The sequence below is a fragment of the Denticeps clupeoides genome, chromosome 16 (genome assembly GCF_900700375.1).
Source record: "Denticeps clupeoides chromosome 16, fDenClu1.1, whole genome shotgun sequence".
NCBI lineage: Eukaryota > Metazoa > Chordata > Actinopteri > Clupeiformes > Denticipitidae > Denticeps > Denticeps clupeoides.
The window spans coordinates 6,827,205-6,854,878 of NC_041722.1; the positions used below are offsets into that span (position 1 = coordinate 6,827,205).

At 41.3% G+C, this 27,674-nt stretch overlaps 1 protein-coding gene across 1 annotated transcript; it reads right to left on the bottom strand.

Moving 5' to 3' along the window:
* Window positions 1-26,835, bottom strand: vat1l (vesicle amine transport 1-like). Its single transcript, XM_028957237.1, has 9 exons — window positions 26,497-26,835; window positions 25,958-26,087; window positions 25,339-25,554; window positions 24,256-24,398; window positions 23,058-23,161; window positions 21,752-21,807; window positions 21,461-21,655; window positions 3,148-3,231; window positions 1-1,758 (listed from the first exon to the last, which is right to left on the bottom strand). Exons 1-9 carry the CDS (start codon window positions 26,727-26,729, stop codon window positions 1,660-1,662), a joined length of 1,260 nt encoding a protein of 419 aa, XP_028813070.1. The 5' UTR covers window positions 26,730-26,835; the 3' UTR covers window positions 1-1,659.
* Between the last annotated feature and the right edge of the window lie 839 nt (window positions 26,836-27,674).

Genomic DNA, 27,674 nt, shown 5'->3' on the forward strand with positions numbered 1-27,674 from the left:
TATGCTTCACTATTCCATTTATTGAATAAAACAAAAGGGAAAAAAAGAACAAAAGAAAAGCACTAAAGCATCACATACAACAGCCATATAACAGTGATTATTTTTTAAGGCAAATAGACCAACCCTCATGGCAGCCTCATACACTCTGTACATACAATTATATGCACACACGCACAAACATACATAAGACACATTAAAGGACTGTCTACAGTACTTCACAAAAGACAGGAGAAGAGCTCAACACACTCAAATACTGATGAGGAGAAGTACTGTGGTATCTTTTTCCTATAAAGGGGTGTTACATATGCATTCAAATAATTAAAAGATGTGTATCAGTAGGGAAGTCTCCTTAATTTAAAGCAACTCTCATTTGATGATAGAAAAAGGACCATGTCAGTCTCAACATTTCCAAAGTTACTTATTTTTCAGCACCAAAAAGGCTCATTCGAAAGAGATAAATGGCAGCTATGGTGAAAAATGTAATAGCATTTTTATAGAATTTTACATGATGTAATGTAATATAATTTATTGTCACGTCGGCATACCTGCACGAATGACTGTATGTCTGCATTGTAACACGCAAGCTGGCTGTACAGTGGGCACTACACGGACGTAATTCAGGCTGCGTCTTCATAGCACGCTATAGTGAATACAGGCACCAGTGAGTACAGTAAACAGTAACCACATTCAGTACACACATGCAACGGCATCATTCACAACTATATTCAGAAAGGTGAACAATGGACAGAGTAATTGAATGGGTATTAATGGCATTTAATGACGAAGGTGGTATTAAAACTGGAATAAGGGCTTTAAATTGTTTTGGTGCAAGCAAATTGCCAAGATTAGGAGGAAAAAACAATAATTGTATTTATATATATTTCTATCTGATACATATTTATAATGCTCATAATCTACTTACAATGCTCTATATAATTTCCCATCAATTAGTAATTATACTAATCAATTGAATAAGTTCCTCTTGATTGCATTGTAAACACATACACAAACCTGTACTTATCAAGAGATTTATTTATATCTTGTATACTGCTTTTTGCTATTACATAACTGATATATTATAATACTTTTATTTAAAATGTGTTATTGTTTTATAGTTATGATATACAATCAAGGGCAGGGGTCAGTCTACAAGAAAAAATGTGCCAAAATGTATCTTATACATAACACCTTTAAACAATACTGAAAATTCAGGAAAAGTGAGTAGCAGCTTCATATCTGTAACATCAAAAACTATTTATAACATGTAACTCATTTAATAAGCCTTTAATAAATCTTAAATCTACTCATTCATAATGTCAATTACTTTTAATTTCAACATTTTTTTTCAGTCATGGTTGCTAGACAACCAAACAGATGAAAACAAATGAATAAAATGACCTTCTAGTTATATCTGGCCTGCACTAAGCACTGCACAAGGAATGGCACTTTTGACTTTTCAATGTCTGTTTCTTTTGTTCAGTATATTCTTCTGTGTTTTTTTTCTTCCTCAGACACTGACATACTTAAGACAATGCAAATTCCATACACACATACACACTCACTCACAGACTTTACAACAGCATGGATTTATGGTGCATTAGTCAGATCCTGGAAAAGTCTCTGTCCTGTTTGGGCCGTGGTGGGTATGCTGTCGAGCCTTTACTGGATGAAGGGCATCCGTTCCTTGTTGTCACTATCCCCTTCATGTTCCTCCTCATCCTCGCCAGCCTCACTGGTCTCTGTGCTGTCATTAGCCATCTAAAGCAAACAGCAATTTAGCCCTTTTACATGTAATACGTTGACTCCTTCCATGGAGAACACAAGGTAATGGATAAATCATTTAAATGCATACATTGCAAGTCTTTATGGAGAAGATAATATATAAATGGTCAAACAAAGTAAGAATAATTGCTTGACTCCTCCCCACTTATTTATCATCTGCAGCAGCATGGCATCACTGGCTAGCCAGATAGTTCCTGCAGTTATCATGAAGCATTGAAACATTCAGCACAGAAACATTCATGAATTACAGAGCTTTATGTTGTCCACAGTCAGGTAGTAGGGAGTGTGAGAGCTGCCAATCATGCATTCAGGCTCCTCCCCCTTTTAAAATAAAAGGATGTCTATGGGGGTCTACAAAGAAAAATGGCTGGGTGGGCAGTTAACTCATCCTTCTCTGTTTGCTCCTCTAAATTCAGAAGACGTAGGCTAAATACTAATACATTACTGAACATGCGTTGTGTGCCACGTCTTATATAGTAACAGGAAAATGCACTTAATGAATGTAAAATGAAACATTAATGTAGAGTTCTGCTGAAAACGGAACAGACTAAACCAACAAAATCAGTCAGAAATAAAGTAGATTTATAAAACAATAATCGTGTTTGCAATTATGTCTAAATATGATTGCCTTCCAGACAAGGAGCATGTTGAGGGGTTTCCATGGAATGGGCATGGTGAAGTGAAAGTGAAGTGATTGTCATTGTGATACACTGCAGCACAGCACACGGTGACACAACAAAATGTATCCTCTGCTTTTAACCATCACCCTTGGTGAACAGTGGGCAGCCATGACAGGCGCCTGGGGATCAGTGTGTGGGGACGCTACTTTGATCAGTGGCACCTCAGTGGCAGCTTGACGGATCAAGCAAACCTTCTGATTAAGGGGCCGCTTCCTTACTTGCTAGGCCACCACTGCCCCCATTAGGCCACCACTGTCCCAGTGGGATCCTACTCATTGTTGCTGGGCTGAAGTCTTTGCTCCTTTTCCCTTGGACTGTGATTTTACCCATTGCAGCCCAACAGCAGTTGTTTCAAATGAACAAATGAACACTGGCTTTATTAATGTTATGTCTGAGTGGAGACGCCCCATTTTACAAGGGGCAGTGGTGGCCTAGAGGTTAAGGAAGCGGCCCTGTAATCAGAAGGTTGCCGGTTCGAATCCCGATCCGCCAAGGTGCCACTGAGGTGCCACTGAGCAAAGCCCCACACACTGCTCCCCGTGCGCCTGTCATGGCTCCCCACTGCTCACTCAGGGTGATGGGTTAAATGCAGAGGGCAAATTTCACTGTGTGCATCGTGTGCTGTGCTGCTGTGTATCACATGTGACAATCACTTCACTTTAAAGCTGTATAAAGTTACGGTTACCAGTGGTGTAGGAGGCTTCTCCACATCCAAGATTAGCTTCCCTATGTTGCCTCGGTCATGGATTCTCTGCATAGCTTCTTTAACCTGTGGGTCAACCGGACAAAGACACTAAGAAAACACATTTACAAACATCAAATTATAAAGAAGTGCATACCACAACCCACTTATGTGACATGCTGTGGACATTTGTGGACATTTGTGAGGGTAATTGGAAATTCGTTTTTATCTCACCGGAGTGTAAGTGCGCAGTACTGATAAATTCCCAGTAGATGTCAGCACCAGGCCTCAGCTCAATCTGATACAGGAACCGGTTTATTTAGTTTGCAATGTTCTAGATCGTCTTAGCTTCTTATGGTTATCTTCATCTTCCTTCGTGCCACTGCATGTTATTCATATATATGGAATCATTATTTTGTTAATCCCTCTGGATCAACTAAATATGATCAACTCTTGTTCTTTTGTCTTAATACAGATTAAACTGAATTGACAGGCCAGATGCTGATTTTAAAATTAATACATTTCATCACATTAGAAAAGCCTTATAAAATATATGCATTACAATAATAAAGTAATGGGAAATTTCTTATGAGTGTTTTGCCCATATTAACATCTTGTTTTTTTGCACTTTATGTTGCCTGATTTGTTGATGTCGCACATGTACATGTCATGCAAAGCATGTAACATGTATGTAGCTGAAATGACAATAAAACTCAACTTGAACTTGAATAAAAGTATTTATTGTAATGCTGTCTGGAGAAAATATGTTCCCCTGTGACCTGGTAGCAATAGACTTGAAACTCAGTAACTCTTCTGGACACAGTGGTATTACATGATGGGGCAGAGCACTACTCGCTCATTATTCTAACAGATAAAGATATCTGCAACGCGGTACATAGGTGCTTTTTTCACAGCTGTTAGTCCTTCCCAGCCTGTTGAGAAATGTAGAAATGTTTTACGTTTTTTAGTACACAGCCTTTAAAAATGCCTCAAAAGCATCACAGGGCATGAACAATCATTCACTAGCAGCCTAATCGTATTGTGCTTTTTTCACATTGTGCTTGTGTATCTTTTCTCAAACATTAGGGGATTTTGCAATACAAGAAATTGGGAATTGGGAGTTGGGAATGTCCGGAACCTGTCGAGTGGGAGTATGAGAGTTTTAAGTCAGCGGTACAGACAGAAACAATTTTTGGCCCAACAAAATATTATCACCAGCCCAGTGAGCAGAGATTAGACCTTGACCATGCCGGGGCGGTTCACAATGGTTCACATAGAGCACTTCAGTAACAAAATTTTATAAATGGACAAACAAGATGAAACAAAATCCCTGTTCAGGGGGGGTATGCTGTGGACAATCACAATGCTGCATGTTTTGGTCTTTGGATGGTTAATACTCAGGACGGTCAAAGGAAGATTTGGTGTGTGTGATGGTGTGTTGTCACTACAGATGAATATGCACAATGCTGCAGTCAAGTTGCAGGTTCGGCATTCTGAAGATTAGGGTTTGAGTCGGCGTGTGGTTGTCTCCTTCTAAACATCTTATAAAAAGTTTTAAAGTACACTACCAATCAAAGGTTTGAATAAACGTATTCTGTGGCAGTTGGGGAGACTACAATAAAGGCCATTGTGAAGAATTCAATGCAAAATGCATATTCAGCATTTTTTTTCAGGAGAAAGTGAAGTATGTTTGATGAATCTGTTTTTTTCTTTTACCTTCCTGGCTGCTTTGTTCTCTATTGTCATCATCAACAGCCAAGCTCATTAAAATCATCGTCATTGTCTAACTTGAGGTGGTGAAATGCTTCCATGACAGCAAAAGCTCCCTGATATGGAGAGATGTAAACCTTTTTTTGTTGTTTGTTTATTACATAACCTCACATGTGTAATTTCAAAGCATTGCGTGTTGAGTATTATACTGTAATCTAAAACAATGCAAGACCCATAAACAACTAGGTGTGTAACTTGTGACAGGTACTGTATTTATAATAGTATATAATAGTATATTATAAATATATTGTATATTATATATAAAAATAATAGTATATTATAAATTATATTATATAGTATAACACAATAATAATAAGACAGGGCTCGCACATGTCACACTTTGCATTTCTCACACGGGAAAAAAGAATTTGTAGCCTAATACAGGCAGCGCCCAATATTTCTCAGATTATGGCACAGTATCGCCTCACTATGGGGGTGGGGGGGTTTAGTGAAATGCCACTCTTACCTTTCTTCAAAACTTGAGTGCCCTAATAAGATTTATTTATTTTTTTATATTGTCATATATATTTACCACTGAATACCAGTACGACCCAGTGACTAGGCGTCACAATTTTGTAATTGTTTCGTCCTTATTCATCTTCAATAATGGACAATTCACTTGAAGCCTTAAATATCCCAGTCTTTACCAGGTACCACTCACACAAGACTGATGGTGTTATGGATAGGATTAGTAACCTTCTCTTACATTTTCACTCAGTGACCATGACATTTTGGCTTCACAATGGAGTTTCAGGGACATTGTTCAAGACCAATCATCACCAGTGTCTAGATCTATCAAAAAAAAAAAAACTTCAGACACATTTCCCATCATACGCCACAATGTCATCTTATTCTTGATCTCCTGTACAATGGCTGACGTAGCCACACACCTGAAGCAAAAGCCATTTGGGGTGAGCACAATCAAATGCATCATTGAGAAAGCTGTTCAGACATAAAAATACTAAAATAGCAGTTTCATCTCCTGGCCCCGTACAGATTCACATGCACAGCTTCACGCAATAATAAAGAAAAAATATTATATTTTGATAGGATTAGTGGGAGAAGTCACACAATTTTGTCACAGTGTTCCCTGAGATAGAAATTGTAAAATCAATCATTTTGTCAGTGGAGCTTCCGTTGTGGTTAATGGAAAATGTCAGAGCAAAAATCAACAAAAAATATATCCCAACATCTCACATCCCAGCCATCTCACATACTTGAGTTGCCCTCTTTTTGGACACCACTTAACACCCTTTTATTTTTTAGTGAAATATTCTGAGTGAATTCACTCCTGTTTGAATTCACATGGGATGGGACATATTCAATGATGGTGTCAGAAACTGACTCCGGAGGGGGCACTCCGGTTCTGTGATTCGGACCGGAGTTTTGTAATGTCTATGTTCCCAATTATCCTGATAGTGTGCTGCGTCGTGTGAGTGTGTCCCTTTGTCCAGCACGCCGCTGGGACAGATGCCCATCTTCACAGCACTGTAATAATTTAAGATCCTTGATGAGCTATCAGCAATAATTCTGTGTAATGAATGTGTATGATCAGTCATATTTTGATCAGTAAAATCAGTCATATTTTGCAATGTATTAATGAATTCTTAAGACGTGAAAAATTGTGAGCTGCGTGTCACATGGTCCTGCGTGTGTTGAAATATTTCCATCTGGTTATGTCTGATATTTTTACTCTCTGCAGGCGTGTTTAGACTTGACTGTGGGAAATATTAGATTAGATTTTTAAAACATGATAACACATAAACGCATACATATAGTCACATTACGTATAACGAGTGGTTATGATTAACATTGGTTAACATTCTGTGAAAAGTGAAAAATGAACTGCACCTCTCCTTTCCTTCCTGGCCTGCGAGCATGCGAGTGAAAGTACAGTAGCGGACATCACATTTTCGGTAGTGACAGTAGATGCTATTACTTGTGAAACTCATGAGATGGCACTCATTGGTAAAATGTAAGGTTGCAGTGATTGGCAAGGTAATGCAGAATTCTTCAGAGTTGGATGACTTTGTATTAATAGTCTTGGCCTCACTGTTGCAAAATCCTGAATAATCCTTTAATAGATCAAGCTAGAACAACTTACAGAACGTCTTCAGAAAATAGTTCTGAAGATACACATTCAGGAAATTTCGAGATAATAAATGGAACGATGACCTAGTGCATAATATGTGCTTAGTTTTTTACAGCTTAAAACCTAGAGACCATTTAACAGTGATCCCTACAATTCTCCATTATCGCTCAAGACACTGATGATGGCGAAGTGAGGCATGTCTCTAGTTCACTGCAAAGCAGATCTGAAAGAACCTCTTTGTTGATCGAGCCCTTTATTCCCTAAATGTACACCCAACAAAGGCTCAAAGCACAAAGACAATACAAAATTAGGAAAGGTTTGCTGATTGCTTGTCTACTCTGTAATGAGGAACAGACCTCTTGGTTTGACGACTGGCACAAATGTGTCTGGGGCAACAGTAATAAAACCCCTTCTTCTATTACACATAAACCCAAGCTTTGCAACTAAACCAACTTTATGATTACATTTAACACATTGCTTTATTTTTCACACTCCCTTTCCCATCCAGTTCTTTTTTCAATCTGTTCATTTTTAATGAACCGAGTAATGCAAACTATATGATGAATTAAAAATTAACTAAGAGTGGGACTTGAACCAGATCTGATAATCATGGTCTAGGGGGTTGAGGTTAGCCTGAGGTTAGTCAGCCTCCCATACCCATGAATCCCACACAATGTGGAGTCTGAACTCTGCCCTCCTGGCACCCAGCACGCTGCACTTTAATCACGTCATGCAGTTTGGTTTCAGAGAATATTCTGGAGCCCATGCCAAAAACTTTTCTCCAACAAAATAAGCACAGAGCAGTCCCATGAAAAAGAACTGTTACAGAAAAAAACTTGCAGCACCAAGGGTCTTTTTGATCTCTGCTGCGCACTAGATTTGACAAAAGCTCAGATTTTTTACATTTCAATGCCTTAAGAGAATAAAGAAAAGCAGATCAAACAAAGTAGAATTTACCGCATATCAGCAAATATATGATAAAATAACACACAGAGTGCCTGACTGTATCGACTATGGTGACAACAAGAACCTACATTTGTAGACTACAACTTCAGAGTATAAAGACAAAAGCAATTTTGCTTTCTAAAGTTCTATTTAGTGCCATTTGGATGCACGTTCAACATACAAAATAATAACTATCTTAATATGCAGTTTACATACACTGTATAAATAGGCAACCTTTTTTTCTTACAGTCTGATTTTAAATCCTGTATTAGGTCAGTTAGGAAAATCATTTCTCTTTGATGAATGTTAGAATAATGACAGGGATTTGTATTTGAAGTTTTCAGAAGTTTGCATACATTAAGGTTCCTGTGCCTTTAGACAAATTAGGAAAGCCCAGAAGATGATGTCATGGCTTTGGGAGCTTCTGATAGGTCAATTAACAGGATTGGAGTTATTTGGAGGCATACTTATGGATGTATTTTAACTATTATTTATTTATTTATTTATTTATTTGAAGTGTCACATGTGATACACAGCAGCACAGCACACGGTGCACACAGTGAAATTTGTCCTCTGCATTTAACCCATCACCCTGAGTGAGCAGTGGGCAGCCATGACCAGCACCCGGGGAGCAGTGTGTGAGGACGGTGCTTTGCTCAGTGGCACCTCAGTGGCACCTTGGCGGCTCGGGATTCGAACCGGCAACCATCTGATTACGGGGCCGCTTCCTTAACCGCTAGGCCACCACTGCCCTTTTAAGATACACCTCAAAACACACTTCTTCCTATTGTGACATCGTGGAAAAAAAATCTAAAGAAATCAGCCAAGATATCAGGAAGAGGACCTACATAAGCCTGGCTCATCCTTGGGTAGAATTCCCAGACCGTAATTGTTGGTCCTGTGGTCTAATGAAACTACAGTTTGGCCATAATGACCATTGTTACATCTGGCAGAATCTTGCAAGCCTGAGAACATCATCCCAATTTGAAGTGTGGGGGTAGCAGCATCATGCTGTGGGGGGTTTGCTGGAGGAGGGACTGGAATATGTCACAAAATAGCTGCCATCATGAAGAAGAAAAACATTATGTTGAAGTACTGAAACAACATCTCAAGCTTTCAGCAAGTGTTACAAACTCTCCCTGGTGTATGGTCAGGGGGGAACAAGGGTGGTTTATACAAAACACCTTGTCTAGATGTTAGTAATGCACTGGCTGACTACCTTACCCTCCAAAACTTACAGGGGTTGGCGTCCACCCTCAACTAACCCTAGTGTGTATAAACAGAGACGTACCTATGGGTGATATGTATGTGAACGATAACATATCACCCTGCACACTGGGTTCAGCAGCCCACGATAGTGAGATTGTGGATCTGATTAACAGCCTACACGCACCGGGACATGCTAATGGTGCACTAACAGGTATAAATAATAATAACAACAACGTAACACTACTAGCGAAGATATGGATAATAATACACTCACACACATTTAGTGAAAGTGAAGTGACTGTCATCATGATACAAAGCACAGCACACAGTGCAAACAACGAAATGTGTCCTCTATGATATATACACACACACACTGCTAACAGTATTTATGTGTGTGTGTGTGTATATCATAGATCTGAATGAATTAAATATATGTATTAAATACTTTGTTCTTTATATAGTTGAATGTGCTGGCAACAAAACCACACAAAAAATATCGATGCAAATCAAATTTATCATCCCATGGAGGTCACCTGAGGGACCGCCAACAGGACAGGAGTGTGGTGCAACATGGCGTTGGTGGATGGAGCAAGACATGATGTCCCAGATGTGCTCAATTGGATTCAGGTCTGGGGAACGAGTGGGTCAGTCCATAGCATCAATGCCTTCATCTTGCAGGAACTGCTGACACACTCCAGCCATATGAGGTCTAGCAATTTCTTGCATCAGGAGGAGCCTAGGGCCAACTGCACCAGCCTCACAAGGGGTCTCACAAGGGGTCTGAGGAACTCATCTCTGTACCTAATGGCAGTCAAGCTTCCTCTGAGGAGCACAGGGAGCGCTGTGTCCCCCAAAGAAATGCCACCCCACACGATTACTGAAGGCATCTCTGAAGAGCACAGGGTGCCAGTGGTGAATCTGCCAATCTGTGTGTTCTCTGGCAAATGCCAAACGTGCTGTACAGTGTTGGGCTGTAAGCACAACCCCCACCTGTGGATGTTGGACCCTCATACCACCATCATGGATTCTGTTTCTGACAGCTTGAGCAGACGTATGCACATTTGTGGCCTGCTTGAGGTCATTTTGCAGGGCTCTGGCAGTGCTACTCCTGTTCTTCCTTGAACGAAGGCGGAGGTAGCGGTTCTGCCTCTGGGTTGTTGCCCTCCTATGTCCTCCTCTACGTCTCCTGATGTTCTGGTCTCCTGGTAGTGCCTTCATGCTCTGGACACTACGTTGACAGATACAGCAAACCTACTTGCCACAGCTCACATTGATGTGCCATCCTGGATGAGCTGCACTACCTGAGCCACTTGTGTGGGTCTAAGACTCCGTCTCATGCTACCACTAGAGTGAAAGCACCATCATTCAAAAGTGACCAAAACATCAGCCAGAAAGCTCAGGAACTGAGAAGTGTTCTGTGGTCCCCACCTGCAGGACCACGCCTTTATTAGGGATGTCGTGCTAATTGACTATAATTTCCACCTATTGTCTGTTCCATTTGCACAACAGCATGTAAAATTGCTTGTCAGTCAGTGTTTTTCCTAAGTGGACAGTTTGATTTCACAGAAGTGTGATGGACTTGGTGTTACATTGTGTTGTTTAAGTGTTCCCTTCATTTTTTCAGCAGTGATGTGTGTGTGAGTGTGTGTGTGTGTATATATATATACATATATATAGACAAAGACCCTCAGCATAGCACCAAATTAGATACAAAGTGGCTTAAGGACAACAAAGTCAATATTTTGAAGTGGCTTTCACAAAGCCTTGATCTCAATCCCATAGAAAATTTGTGGGCACAGTTGAAAAGACGTGTGCGAGCAAGGCGGCGTAACCTGGCTCAGTTACACTGGGCAAAAAAAAAACAGCCAACTATTGTGAGAAGATGCCCAAAGTCATACATACTAAAGGTATGTATATGTGTATGTTTGTAAAATATAAATGAACACTTGGTTTTGAATAAAGTAATAAAAAACTAAAACATAAAAAACTGATTTAAAAAATGATTTTTTTTTTCAGGTTTCAGCTATATATTACATGGCAGAATTTTCTGTGTATTATGATTATTTACAATAATTGTACTAAATGAAATAAAACATATTCAATTGAGTACAAATAATTTCTGTAACATTCCCCTAATTATTTTTCTTCCTTTGAAAAATGGCATTAGGTTATCAGACATACTGTAATTTGATGTAATTGATGTAACAGCCCTTTGTCAAAAACCAGGAAACCAGGAGAGCTCTCATATTGGCACTCTGATGTCCCTGTAATGATGGTAAATTAAAATACAAATTTGATTACGCCATTGTAAAATCTGCTGCTGTGCTGCTTTCCCTAAAGGCCAGGCATCAGTGAAGTAAAAAGAATTCATGTGCCACGGCACACAGCACCTCTCTCAAATCCATAAGTGCTAAATCATAGATGACGTTCCCACGGGTCACTGGTCATTCGAACGTCTCCCGCTCTTTGTCTCTCTGTACCTCTGAATAGTAAGAGGCGCGCAACGTAGCCGTGTGCACAGGGGTCAACAGAACGCCAAAGCATATTTATTCATGTGGAGCATGGGTTCCCATGGCAACAGTGTGGCATCATCAGGGAGTGAAATGTTGTTGCTGAGAGCCACGGTAATAAACTGGCACACGCCTCTGGTTAATGACGTGGAGCAGCACTGTGGGGATCTGACGGAGAAGCGGATGAAAAGGATAAGTTAAAAGAGCAGCCTGGTTTCCTTTTGCTCGCCATGTGGCGGCTAAGAAGAAGAACTGATGGGCTACAATGAACCGGTGTTAAAACAGGCTCGTCCAGCATGGCATGAAAGCAAAAAGCCACCCATTGCAATCATAACTCATATTTTAATACTCACAAACTAGTATAGAACAGGAGCACTGGAAATCTCTCTGGGAAGTAAAGGTGGACCAGTTCAAGTCTCTATCTAGACCCCTGTCATTTCATGCATATTTGTCGTATTACAAAATCTGAATAAAACAGACATATAAGCAGCATTTAAATGAGTAAGAAACTGAAGCCAGGCTTTTAGAAACCGAACCTTCCAAAACTGACTTGGATACTGACTTGCTTGCAGCAATGGGAAATGTCATTTCTGCTGTGCCCATTGCTGAAATCCTCCAAACTCTGAACACTGACAAGATCGCAGCTCCTTATCTTAGGCTTGAATAATGGGACTGATTCTACAACGCTGTTTTAAAGCACTAGAAAGACCAGAAATAACCTGTTGTTCTTCAAGAATGCTAGACAGCCTAAAGACTTTCATAGCTTTTCTGCAGCACTTTTACCAATCTTAAGAGCCCACTTGGTCCATGGTTCTGAAATTGAGCTAGGGAGGTTGGATTTGTCATACGCTTCTGTATCACTGCCATACAAGGCAGCAGCAAACACTCAGTAAACATGAGGGTGCAGCCATCAATACCTGTTGCAGGACCAGTAGTATAAGGGATTAATGAAGCTCTCGATGCTTCAGGCAACAAACTGTATACCACTGCGTGTGTGTGGAGTCCACCACCACAAGTGTTCCTAATGGCTTCGCTCGTTGACTGTCCAAGGACGATTGAGAATCCTCTGTGGATCATTTATTCTGATTTCGTCTCTGATTTTAGCTGTCAAGGACAAACATCTGCCTCTCTCACAATTTACATGCATGCAACTCATGTAAGAGACACCTACGCCCTTCGAACACTTGAAGACATAGGTTCGAAAGGTGCCGTCCTCCAACATTATACATGTCATGTTTTCTGGTTTCTTTTTGACATGTTATACATGAAGACATTGCAGTGGTCTGTGTGACTCACAGAGACAACGCAGTCTCACACTGGTACCCCTGAGCGCACAAACACATAGACAACAGCAACCCAGACTAAATAACAGCCTGTTCAGCCTGAAAGCCTACAGCCAGTAACCCATGACAACACAAATTGCAGCGCTGCAAGGGCGTGATAAATACAGATGCAGGGAAAATGTAGTTCTAGATGTTCTCAGTGCCACCCCCTTTTATTTGATTATTTTGTACCTCCTTTGTTGGATTGTCAATAATGAGGGAAATGAGAGCCAAACACTCAGCACGACATCTGTTAGTTTTCAAGCCCACAAATACAAACATTACTGCATGAAGACTTTTACAATATTACAATATACAAGTAATAGCTTAGATCACAGACGGGGCCTGGTGCTCTGAATTTACACCAACCTGCTACAACTCTGTGAAGTGAATAATAATGATTACGGTGGCACCTGGCAGTAAGTGGAACGTATTAGACAGCAAGTGAACAATTTGTCCATGTGACTGGGTGGGTGGGCCCTGAATGAGTCTCCGGTATCCTTGCTTAGCAGTAAGAAGTTATGGAGAGTGAGTGAGCTGACCTTCAAAACGATGGGCTAGAAGAAAGAAAGAAAACGCAAGGGTATGAAATATTTGTCTTGGCCGGACTGAGCTGCTGCAGAGACATACCAGCATCAAATGTACCAGAGGGTCACCCCAGCCACCAAGACCATAACTGCCGAAGCTATAGTGATCTTCCGATGGACCAATATCATAATAGTGGACATTCACTGTGGGCCGTAACACTGGACTAGTTTGCACTGTCAAGGATCTTCAAACATGACCAGATCCTCTCTCCGATGGACCATGGACTATTTAATTCCAAACTTGCACTTACACCTATTGGACCTGCCCTGACACCTTTTGCATGGAAGATATTTTCCTTGTGTGCAGAAAGTTTGCAGGGTGTCAAATTCCATTGAGATCAACCTATACAAGTAATAAATGTTGTTGGTGTCATTGCCAGATAGCTGGTTCTCTAACTACAGATTTGTCAGGGTCCACCAACAAATGAAGAGGTGGTGCTGTGGTGGCCTAGCAGGTAAGGAAGTGTTCTTGGAACCGGAAGGGCAGTGGTGGCCTAGTTTTAATCCCGATCCGCCAAGGTGCCACTGAGGTGCCACTGAGCAAAGCACTGTCCCCACACACAGCTCCCCGGGCGCCTGTCATGGCTGCCCACTGCTCACCAAGGGTGATGGTTTAAAAGCAGAGGACACATTTCGTTGTGTCACCGTGTATCACAATGACAAAAATCACTTTCACTTCAAAAGCCACTGAGGTCCAAATAATCAAGGTATCGTCCCCATACACTGGTCCCAGGCGCCTTTCATGGCTGCCCACTGCTCTCTAAGGGTGATTGCAGAAGACACATTTCATTGTGTGCACTGTGTGCTGTACTATGCTGTGCATAACAGTGACATACTGGACATAAGAACTGGACAATGAGGCAATGATGGAGGCATGACCAGAGTGTAATTGTGGCTCTTGGGTGTTCTTAAGTCAAGTTGTTTGGTACCTTAATCACAGGTTATTTGGACACATAGTAGAAGGAACAGCCGCGGAACTCTGAAATCTATTATTTCAATAAATTAGTCATATCAAGTCAAGTCACACTATGAGCAACACAAATTTGTCACGCTGTTTTGACATGGCGAGACAGTAGATCTGTAACGATGGCTGGACATGGTGAGGAAGAAGGACACATGCGCACGACTTCACGAAACAGGGGTTTAATACATGGTGAACAGGACACCAAGTAACAACTACCAGACCATGAACAGACACGAACAGAGCAGCTTTATACAATCAGACACAGGTGCAAACAATCAGGAAACTCGGCAACACATGAAACTACGGTCCGAACTCCAGACACGGAGTGTCCCCTGCCGGACCGGATCATTTTGTCATGGTTCCTGTCCGCCCACAGAAGGCTGACGTAGAAGAGGTTGGTGTCCTCTATAAACACTCAGCCACCATATTGAGTCCTCACCCGCTCTTCATTGTGGTTGGACCTTTGTTGCTGCTCTCCTTTTTTCCCTGCATTTCTCATCGCCGCACGCTGACCTTTTTCTGCCCGACCACTTTTGGATTTGTCCACGCCTGCCTTGCTGTCTGCTACTAACCAGCCCTCTGCCCACTGACGCTGCCTGAACCCCTTTTTGTTTTGGATCTCGCCATTACCAACCCATGCCTGAAGGTTCCTCTATCGCGTACCCCCTTCCCAAATCCCCAGCCAATCCCAAACTTTATAACACACCATGTGAAATAGCGACTTCAGTTTTATCATTGTTGTTTGAACAAGCTACTATTTGTCCCATTAGTTGGAATATAAACAGGTTTCTTGATGATAGGAACATTAGGAGACAAAAAGCATGAATTATTTGAGCAATCAGAACTGAAAAGACAGAGGACGGTGGGGCCAGCAACACGCTGGCTAGGAACAGAGCTTGAAAAACAGTAGGAGGGGTAAACAAAGTAATACGAGCCAACTCTTAGCAGGGGAATGCGAGCTGGTATGAAAAGATGAGCGATGAGTAATTGCTGGGAAATTCTGTTAACATTACATCACGTTAATAAACCAAGTCAGAAACAGCTGAAGTGGGAGTCTTTAGTCAGTTATGAATTAGAACAGACTATAAACAGCACTACATATTACCTTAGAATTATAGCGGTACGGTGTAGCGTGTAGAATGGGCACAGAGGCACGTTTTGCAATACAGTGACATACTGTAGCGGCAAAAATGAACTCGGCCCTGATCTTGAACTGACAGTTTTGTCGATTAGTCCTGCAAACACAATTTAACATCAGGCCTATTTTGCACTCTGCAACCTCAATAGTTGTAGTGACCAGATTCATCTGTTGTTCAGCAATGGGTCCTGGGTTTCTGTTGTTGTGTTGTGTTGGGGTCCTCCCTAGCATTTCCTGATTGCGTCACTTCCGGTTTCTCAAGTCTGACTGGAAATCTGCTCTTAATTAAGATCTTTTACTAGAAATGGTGAATAATTCTGGGGACACCCTGGATTACTGCATATTGCTTTTATTATAAAATGTTACTGTGAGACTAACTTGCTGGTTGAATAGTCAATTGCTGGTAATTCCGATTCCTTCGACATGGCCGTTTGAGCTGGATTCCATGCGCATATTTCTGTGAACGCTGGTATTTTCGCTGGTGTAATCCCTGTAACGTCTCCATCACCTCTACTTCAATGCCATGCCTTTGTTCCATGTAATTACTGTGGTAATAAAATGTAGTTATTGAATAATAAAGAGGAACTGTGTGCGGTGCTGCATCTGGAGGCGTCTTAGTTTAACTACAACCTCAGATGTCTGTTAATCGGTATTTAATCTTCTACTGCCACAAGAACTATAGTCAAGTCCTATCTTAAATTATGTCTCCTTCAATAAGAGAACAGTTCAGTCTGCCTCAATATTTACAATTAAAATTCCATATCCAAGCATGTAAGGCAGTGGCTCTCAAACCTTTCATGATGAAAATAGGTGAAAAATATGTGCTTTCATATAGTGAAACATTAGACATCATGGAGACGTCTAACACACAAGCAAGAAATTGACATTAATGAATATACACAATGAGCAAAGACATTTTGAAATTTCGTCTTTTTCAGGTCATCTTTGAACGTTGGTCCACTGAAGGTGCAGACGGTGATGCCAGATGAAGTGTTTTTTTACATCTTCCGAATGTCCAGGAGCTACAAATAAGGACTCATTCTAGTCCAAATGAGGTCTTTCCCACCCAGCAGACACATTGAAGCAACGTCTTTTTCAGGTCATCTTTGAACGTCCGCTGTTGGTTTTCTGAACTGTCCCTGTAACTACTGATTGTAAGTCGCTCATTTGGAATAGAATGAGCCCTTATAAAGATGTTCTAAGGATTTAAAAACTAGACAATCAGAAGGCGTAAAAAAAATAAATAACACCTCATCTGGCATCACATTCTGCACCTTCAGAGGACCAACAGTGGACGTGCAAAGATGACCACACAAAGATGTTGCTTCAACATGTCTATGTGCAGTGTCAGTAGGTAGTAGAGTGGTAGTAGCCTAGTGGGTAACACACTCGACTATGAACCAGAAGACCCAGGTTCAAATCCCACTTACTATCACTGTGTCCCTGATCAAGACACTTAACCCTAAGTTGCTCCAGGGGGGACTGTCCCTGTAACTACTGATTGTAAGTCGCTCTGGATAAGGGCATCTGATACATGCTGTAAATGTAAAATGTAAATGTAGGTCTATATAGTAATTTTTATCGCTCACCTACTTCTGCACCTTGGCCTCCCGCCAAATTAATCCATAAACCATAAACAATGTGCACAGAGTTTGGCAGCCAAAATAATCTTTGCACAATTTCTACACATATGTGAGGCTTCCTCAGAATGTTCCTTCAGTTAATGGTCATTTTTTAAAATTTGGTTGTAAAATCTCCCATTGTTTCCAGAACCAGTCTTTCTTTGTCTTTCTTCAACTGTATGGACACATGTCCCTTGCGCATGCTTGCAGACAGCAATTTTGTTCAACAGAACACAGCCCAGTAAGCATATGGAAACCAAATGTGATTGCTGCAGTGTCAGATTTCCACACACACACACACACACACACACACACACACACACACACACACACACACACAGAGCAGAAACACTTGCAGTCCCCGAAAGCCCGGCATAGTATTCTCACCCAAGCAAGTGTGAAATAAATATGAATCACTAAATATGTTTCTCATCAAATGTGTTTCTCATTTGATTGGGATATGGAACATAGTAAATAAGAATATGGAAAACATTAGAATATTTAGAGTATTAAATCATAAAGGTAATTAGGGCTGCAACAACGAATCGATTGAATCGATAAAAATCGCTTACTAAAAGAGTTGGCAACGAATTTCCTAATCGATTTTTATTGATTCAATCGATTCGTTGTTGCAGCCCTAATTACCTTTATGATTTAATACTCTAAAATATTCTAATATTCTAATGTATTCTAATGCAACAACGAATGGATTGAATCAATAAAAATCGATTAGGAAATTCGTTATGTCGCGCGACGCGGAGACGTTTGATTATTAAAAAAAAAAACTTTATTTGAGCGCGGGGCGGAGTGAACACACTCGGTCTCTCTCGCGCACAGACGCTAACAGAGCCTCATAGACAGCGCGGAGCAAAAACAAAAAAAAAACGAGCGGAGGTAGAGGACAGATACATGGCGGAGGCAGAGAAATCTGCGCGAAAATATGCAAAAGCGACATGGCACGACACGGGAGCACCACGGCAATGATCCAGCACCTGAAACGCCAACATGTTGGAGTGTTTGAGGAGGAAGAAAGGAGTTCAGCAGCAGGGGAAGTCGCTACAGAATCCTACTTTTGTTCCGCTGTGAAGTGAGGAACGTAATGTCCCTGGTGCTGGTGTTTAACTCGCCGCGGAGGAGAACTAGACGGGGACTTACAGCGCCACCTACAGGTGTGGAGGGGGGATGAAACAGCGTTCAGACTGTTCTCTGCGTCTCCGCGTGGACGACTCGCCTATTGAGTCCCTGAGCAAGACACTTAACCCTAAGTTGCTCCTGGGGGGACTGTCCCTGTAACTACTGATTGTAAGTCGCTCTGGATAAGGGCGTCTGATAAATGCTGTAAATGTAAATGTTTACCCGTCTTCCAGCTTGACAGGCATGACAAGTTAGCGTTAGCTCGTTAATAACAGTAGTAAAGCAGGGGTGCTATAGTTACTTTGCATTAAAAGACTAAAGACATGTTTTTATTCACTAGCCTTTTTTGGACAATTCATTTTTCGATCTGTTGTCATGTATAGCTACACTGCAAAAAAAGCTTTTCTTACCTAGTAATTTTGTCTCGTTTCCAGTCCAAATATCTAAAAAATCTTAAAACTTCTTTTTGAGATTATATCTCATTAAGATTAGTTTTCTTACCCCATTGGCAGATAATTTTGCTTGTTTTAAACAATCACTTAATTTTGAGATGTTTTATCAGAAAACAAGACATAATTTCTTATGCTATTTCATGTGTCTAGTAAATGTATCTTGATTTAAGATTTTTTAGAGATTTGGACTGAAATCAGTACAAAACTACTAAATTAGAAAAGCATTTTTTGCAGTGTGTGCCAGTGTGAGAGTTTGTGAGTGTGTGCGTCTGCGAGTGTGTGCATCTGCAGTGTAGTGTAGAGAACAAGTTCTGACGTTCAAACAAATCCTGTTAAATTTTCTGATTTGTATTGTTCTTTATTTTTTTTATAAATTATTTATCATTCTGGCAAGGAGCCCAAGCCCAAGGAGCAACATGTTTGTGCCCTTTCTAAAGATTTTGGTTCTGTTTTTGAATAAAGGGTTGGAAATGAATGCTTTTCTTGTTGCTCCCCCCCCCCCCCCCCCCCCCCCCCATTCTACGATTAATCAAAAAAAATCAATCAATAGATTAATCGATTATTAAAATAATCGTTAGTTGCAGCCCTAAAGGTAATTAATAAAACACTAGCAGCCTCACACCAGCCACAACGTTACAGATGGAATTTCAATATCCAGTTAATTCAAAAGATGTAAATAAGATTCAAAAGTTTGGAGAGTTTGGAGAAACAACATAAGGAAATATCAAAGTATGTGACAGTTGAATTTCAAAATTCTAAGTGTAACAACACAAAGAATGAAGAGAGTACATGCTAAAGTACCTGCATGGCATATACATTTTCAGATTACATCAATGAATATAATTTTACAAATCAAATACGTGTATATTAATAAATGAGAACAACACTTTACCTAGTTGTAAAGGCTTATTGGTACTCAGGGTCTAATAAGCACCGGTAATTCTAAGTGATTAATGAATATGAATAATAATGAATGCTCAAGTGAGCATTTAAGACGCTTTTGGGTATATTTTGCAGATCTCTTTGAAACTTCACTAAAGTTAAGACCAATGAAATTTATGCCATCAGACCAAATCTATAGACTTACTTTATGCACTGATGCGCCTAAATTAAGTGCACCAAATTTACAATGGCATTGTATTTAACAACACAGTTTTACAGGTTCACTTTTTTCTCATTTTAAATCGCTGTGCATATAGGCAAAAATTACTTGTAAATGATTAAATAAAAATCTGGTTACCAAAACTTTCTTTATTTAAGCACAATTCTACAAAAAAGGCAACTTATGGAAAATGTGTTGATAATTAATTAATTTAATTAAAACTAAAATAAATTAAATAAAAAGAAAAAGTACATTAAAAGTGCAAGTGTTTTAAGGGGTCGAACTGGAACTTTTCAACATTTATTTTTTAGAATTTTGCTCAGGTTTGCGCGGTAAATGACTGGTCATGTAAGTGTTTCGATGCGTTCCGATGTTGATTACGTTCTGGTTGCACTGAGGTGTGGAAAAAACTTTGACCGTGAAAAATAACATTAAACTACGTGCACAACGTATGCTGGTACAGTCATGATAGCCGGCATCCACCGCCAGAATAATGTCTGGTCAGGGCTTTTAAAAAGCTGTACCTCTAAACCGTGGCTACATCCCCTCTGTCTATCTGATGGATTTACAAGAGTATCTGGACCACGGTCACTCACAGGCGGGGCCCCACCCTTCACGAATATGACATGGACCAAATATCGGTCAGTTGCTTGAACCACAGGCAGTTTTCATAGTATGCCCACACTCTACAGCCCTGCATTTGCCCTAATCCAGAGTGACCTACAACCAGTAGTTACAGGGTTAGTTCCCATGGAGACACTCATGGTTAAGTGACACAATTGTAGTAAGTAAGGTTTAAACCTGTGACTTTGTGGTTGTCTCTTTCATAGGTGGGTGTGTTATCCAATAGGCTACTACTACCTTATTTAACCCTGTTTTATGTATTACAGGATAAAAGATTATATCCATGCAATAGTTCAGTATTTAATGACAGCCCTAGCTATTACTGCTAGCGACATGGCAACATAGGACTGAAATATACACTCATAGTCCATTATTTAAAACTCTTCTTCTGCCATTTTCAGTATCATCTGCCACAGATCTGAAAGCCCATTCTCATCCACATACAGACCACAGATGCACAGATGGGGTACGATTGTGATCGCACCAAATGTCACATTTGCATGTCTATAACATGGACAAATACCTCAAACCATGGAGGTATGACACCCTTAACAGAGCTGCAGGAGGGAGAAGCGGTGCAAGCTGGGTCTGAGTGGGCGGATATGGGAACAGTGTGGAACTGGAACCATGAGTAAATAAATAAAAAAACACTTAAATAAATGAAAGCAGCCCACCTACCATCTGATGGAGGGAGATTACAGCGAACAGTGATTCATGCCAAATGACCAGAAGGGCACAATCCAAAAGGTCAGTCCATAATTCCCTCTCTAATGAAAGTTCCTTCTAGACCGTCACCTGTCAGCACTATTATAAGAGGTGGAAACATTGCTCAAACAAAGCCGTACCTCCTCCAGGGCCCATAAGGAGTCCACCAAAGGTTTGATCTTCTTCTGGTTATAAAGGGAAAACAGTTTCTCCACCGCAGACCTCACCGGCTTGCATCCACCTTGTTTGAAGAGCAGGTTCAGGAGTGAGAATCCGGCCATGACTTTGTTTTCCTCATAAAGTTTAATGGGGTTAACCTTCTCCACCTGCCACCACTGTACGTGAAAACACACCCGGCAGATCATGTTTTTTAACATGCCTAGAAAAATATGGATGGACATCTTCACATCATGCCCCATGCAAACACTCACAGACTTGGCAAAGCTGAAGAAGCTCTTTGTTTCCCCCGTCACCATGTTGGATGAACCTGCAGCGCAAATGAAAAAAAAAAAAATCATAATTCAGCAGAATTCAAACATTGAATATTAATGCTGATGTAACAACCGAAGGCCTATTCTAGTCAACAGAGGCTGACCTCGGATAATATGATCAGGTGTTTAAAGTCCCTTTTACACTATATGATGTGATGGTGCCCTAAAGTATGCTTTTAAAATCACAGTAGCAGGGAGGAAACCACAGGACCCATACAGTTTATGAAACTCGTGAAAGACGGGAGGAAGATGAAACACAGTAGAGTGTAGCACCCTTTAAGGTCACATCAGACACTCAATGTAACTGTGTGTGAATTGTATCTGGTGAGAACGGTCCATACCACAGTGGAAAAGGGGCTTTGGCATAAAAACAAACATGCACTTTACATAATGCACTTTACACAAGCTGATTGGAGAGTAGACCCTGGGGATGAAAATGATGCTGTAGAAAACACTCAAATTAATTCATTTTCATTTTTAGCAGGCACTTGACAGCGCTTCTCATCTTAACAACAGACCCATCCAGACAGAGGAAAATGATTCAGGGGTTGAAGTAGATTGGACTTTTTCCGTACAACTCATTCAAACTGAGCTACTGAATGCAATGAGGATTTCCTCTGCAGACCAAACAGCCGAGGAGAACAGCCCATTTCCTCATTTCTTCCCATCTGTTGTTGAGAAGAGAGCTCTAATACAGACTAATACAGCAGCAATGTCTGAATCAAATACCTGCTATTTTGCTCTTGAGAAGAAATCTGTACAGTTGTCAATGTAGTCACTAAGTAAGCGAGAAAGCACCAACATTGAAACAGCATTAGGCTTTCTGGCTTCAGAAAACATCTACCTCATACACCATTTACATTTACAGCATTTATCAGATGCCCTTATCCAGAGCAACTTACAATCAGTAGTTACAGGGACAGTCGCCCTGGAGAAGTGTCTTGCTCAGGGACGCAAGGGTAGTAAGTGGGGTTTGAACCTGGGTCAACCTGGGTTACCGACTACCTATTAACCCAGCTCTTATCAGCACCACAGACATTCATTATTCAGTGACAACATGTTGTTGATGCAGTAACTGCATGTATTAATAGACAGAACGAGTATTTAGGACTGCGATCAGATCATAATACATAATCAAACCATGCATGGACATTTGCGCAGGAGAAATGAAAAATACGTATTTTATTTTAAAAAGTACATTAGCTGTCACCCCAGAGTAAAAAAAAAAGGCTCTCAGCCTACCTACCATACAGGATATACGTGCCCAGGGGCTTGAGCAGACCCAGACCCTTCCCAGTGTTCTCCCCACACAGGCAGTCCAGGACAATGTCCACCCCCTCTGGAGAGATCCTGGATGATACAGGAAATTCCATTAAGGATCCCTGGAGTCTCGTTTATTTTCCCGAGCCAACATCAAAAAGTCAGTTCAAAAAATACTCAACTTGGTGAGTATGATGCACAAATCCGCACTACTCTTTTTTTCTTATTTGTTCTCTTTTCATTGAGAGCCTTTTAAGAAGAATTTGGAATTCATATGAATGTGTAACATGATAAAAAAAAAAAAACATCAGAGGTTATTACAAGGCACATAACATGAGTTTTTTTTTTTGCCATTTGTGCCCTACTGGTAAGAATGAGAAACATGTCTTAATGCTGGATAAAAAGACCGCCCCCATGTTGGTCTTGTGACACGAGCAACGGAAGACCAGTTTAATTTTGCTTTCCCATTGATCCTGAAAAGAATGTGGGGCCACACAGATGGAAGGCTTTTTAATCTTTTCTTTTTTTGACATCCCTTCTGAAATTTACCACTTCACTCTGAAATCATATGATTTTCAGCATTGTGATTCGTGCTCCCTGTGTTGCATCGGAGAAAAGCACTTTTCCCAGAGTGTTTAGCCGTTCTTTTCCATAAGTCAATTACTTGACAGATTGAAAGGATATGCTTAGGATATAGGATATACAGGATATACATATCCATATCCATATAAAAGATATACACTGGAACACACTTTTAAGAACGGCACCATGAAATGCAGTTCATTTACCGCCACACATTTCATTGTATTTCGCCAATGCTGAAATGAAGCCGGCTGAAAACAACTGTCGGGCAAACACTGCGGCAAAGAAATAAGTAAAACAAATGCCGAAAGTGAGATGAAAGGCAACGCCTTTGCCACTCTGCACAAAACATCCCACCCCCACCCAGGTGTTGCCATGGGGACCACAGCCACACAGACCCACGTAAGAATGATGGCTAACATCCACTGATCCAGCATCTACAGGGGTCGTGTTATTATATCACCCTCACAACCCCTCGTCTGTTGAAGAGTGTATTTTTAACAGTGTGAATTAAACACTTTATCAGGTTAGCTGGCAGGGTGAAAAGCAAACTGATTTTGTTCTGTTACAAATTAGCCTGATCCTTAAAAACAGACCCTTACTTTTTCACTTCAGGAACATAATCAATGTTTCTGTCAAAGAGGTGAGTCACAGAGTCTTTAATCGCCTCGTGCTTGAAGGGTGATGCAGTACCAAAGACTGTGACGTTGGACACGGTGGAGCACAGCTGAGCAACAGCTTGACCCTGGAAAAAAATGAGAGGGGGGGGGGGGGGGGGGGGGGAAACACGCATAGATCCTGAGTTCCTAGGAGACAGAACCCAACACCCCCCCCATGGCACACTGTACCACAAGAAAAGATGAAATCTTGCTGCACCCCAGAATTCATTCTGCCATGCCAGGCTTTCATTACAGCACAAAACTGGTAATGTGTTTATTATCGTCACTCTAGATCACTCTAGATGTTATATATTATATTATTTTATATATTATTATTGTCCTTCTATCCTCCAGCTGTGCAATATTAATATTTAATTGGCGTGGTAAATACTGTGCAAAATCTGTATACTGTGCAATATCCTGATCATAATTACTGTGAAATACTTTTTTTTACATACATATCTGCACTGAAGGAGCTGCTTTTAATCTCATTGAACATGTGCATAATGACAATAAAAGGCATTCTTCTGTTCTATGCAGTGTAACTGCATATAGCTATGAACACAACTCATATTTCATTTAGGGCGAGTACAGTGGTCATCCACCCTATACAGATGGTATAGCTACCTCCCACATGATCTTAAAATGAGCATAAATGCCTAGTTATGAATGTTTTAATAATGCTCTGATATACATGCATCTGTCATGGACGTTGCCTACTGGCAAATAAAAACTCACTGAGAGAGAAGTGGTGACTTCGTTTAGGGCTGGATACCATTCTGTCGGTGATGTGCAGTGTAGCACACAGTGATACAGTGTCAAAAAACATCCATTAGGATGTACTAGTGAGCAACAGGTTGAAGGACTTCAAATATTTGAAACGCTTAAGAATCTTGGTTTCCCTGGCGACGCATAACGAAACAAAAGATAAACGCGAATTTTGGGCCGAGTGACAAAAATAAGAAACGCTTGCGAACACACCTAAAAAAGATATTCCCTTCGACCCCGTTTGATCTGACAACTTACCACACCACCTCCCGCTGAGTGCACCAGAACCGACATTCCCTCCCGGAGAGCGGCGACTTCAAACAGCATCATGTAGGCTGCCACGAAGTTCATGGAAAAGGCAGCAGCCTCGATAAATGTCATGTCATCAGGGATCTTGTAGACAAAATCCAAAGGCGTGCAGACTACCTCGGCCCAGGCACTGTAGTTGACAAAGGCCATGACCCGATCACCAATCTGTGGCAAGACAAAATGACTGACATTCGTCTAGTAATCGTCTAATTCGTCTTATTACCATTCTTGGAATAAAGGTCACGTACAATAGAAGTCCGTCTTTTTAATTTCATAGCATTCGTTTAATTTGCTGCAATACAAATGTATTCTATCTAACTTCTCCACAGTTAGATAAAACAACAAATCCACAGGAATATACGTAGTACGATCCACAGCGGTCATGAACACATATACTGGGCAGGAATTACTATATCAGTAATACTATGAGATAATACCACAATAAAGTAGTAGAATCCATTTTGCTCTCGTACTGTGCGCTCAATCTTAAGAAGCCTCAGTTTTCCACTTTTTTAAAATCGCAATTGAAAAGAAAACGTGCGAACGTGACAGGAAACTGGTAACGTACCTCGAATCCTTGGGTGTTTTCGCCCATCGCTTCGACTATTCCAGAGCATTCGAATCCAGGCACAAGTGGAGTCTTAGGAGGATTATCAATATTACCTTGTCGAACCATCAGGTCAAGGAAATTCAACCCACTGCAAAATCAAACACTACAGTGAGGATCCAAGTCGTCTGTAATTATTCTCATATGTGTAATAAATATCTGGATAAATTATAATTATAGGTGTGTGTATAAATAACACATTTTTCATGATTTACTGGCTATTATTAGTGTGTTCGTGGCTAAATTGTTTGCGTCTATAACAAAAATGTCGCAACTGTTCATTATTCAGGTTGATGAGTTTATTCTCACTGTTATAATAATCATTTAAAAAAAAAAGCCCGAGCCACTGCAGACGCCAGATCAGCCACGGAGTGCGTGTGAGAAATAAACCGGGACGAATAAAGAAGTAAAAAGCAGCAGCAGCAGCAACGGCAGCAACGTGTTGCTCTCCACCTGCTCCGCCACGCCAGCATCACGCCGCAGATACAGCGCACCATTACCAGGCTTTCACGCGGATTTTCACTTCTCCTTCCTGCGGCTCGGGCATCGCCTTCTTGGCGACCCGAAGTTTGTTGAGACCCCCGAAGCCCGTCAGCAGCACGACGCGCATCTCTTTTCGCGTTTCCCCGCCGGACGCGGCGCTCTCCGGCTCCTTCGCGCCGTCCCGCTCGATCATGCGCTCCGTCTCGGCCGCCATCCCGGCTCCGTCCTTCGGCGCGTCGGCAGGCTTCATGGCTCGCAGGACGGCGGTCGAGTCGCGGCTGAGCGGGATGGCTGCGGGCGGAACCGGGCGCTGCTGCTGCACAGCAATGGCCGAGAGCGCCGAGCGGCGGCTTAGATAGGCGGGTACCGTAAAACTCAGAAAGCAGGCGCCAAATAAGGATCAAAGCGACGCTCTGACACTTCGAGCCAGTGAAAATCATTGGTCGTCAGGTGTGACACAGCACAGCACCCTGTGCACACAGTGAAAGGTGTCCTCTGTATTTAACCATCGCCCTTGGTGAGCAGTGGGCAGCCATGACACGCGCCGGGGGAGCAGCGTGTGGGGACTCAGTGGCACCTCACTGGCACCTTGGCGGTTCGGGATTCGAACAGGTGACCTTCTGGTAGGGTGGTAGTGGGTAACACACTCGCCTATGAACCAGAAGCCCCGGGTTCGAATCCCACTTACTACCACTGTGTCCCTGATCAAGACACTTAACCCTAAGTTGCTCCAGGGGGGGACTGTCCCTGTAACTACTGATTGTAAGTCGCTCTGATAAGTGCTGTAAATGGAAAAAGAGTTTATAGAATACTGTGCATATTACCAATGAAACCTCAATAGAGCATCTTACAGCATCATGAAACAAATGAAAGAAAAAGGTCGTTTGGAGGAGCTGATTGGCCCTTTGCTAATTGCCAAGCCTTAGACCTGGTGGCATCCCTGGCCGAGCTGCATGTGCATGTCCACGTGTGAATGCAGAAAACATTTCCTGCCATAGTTAATGAACACCCCTCTTTTTCAAAAGCCCGGGAGTTCTCTATCCTTTCTAGAGGCTTCTCAATGAAGAACAACAAGTTTGTGTACAATTACACACGTCTGCATGCAAGTGGTGCTCTAGTGTGGTGCTATTAAGGGCAGAACTGTGTACTGTGCGTACTGTGTACCCCAAGGATGTAATAAGGCCGAGTAGTAGCC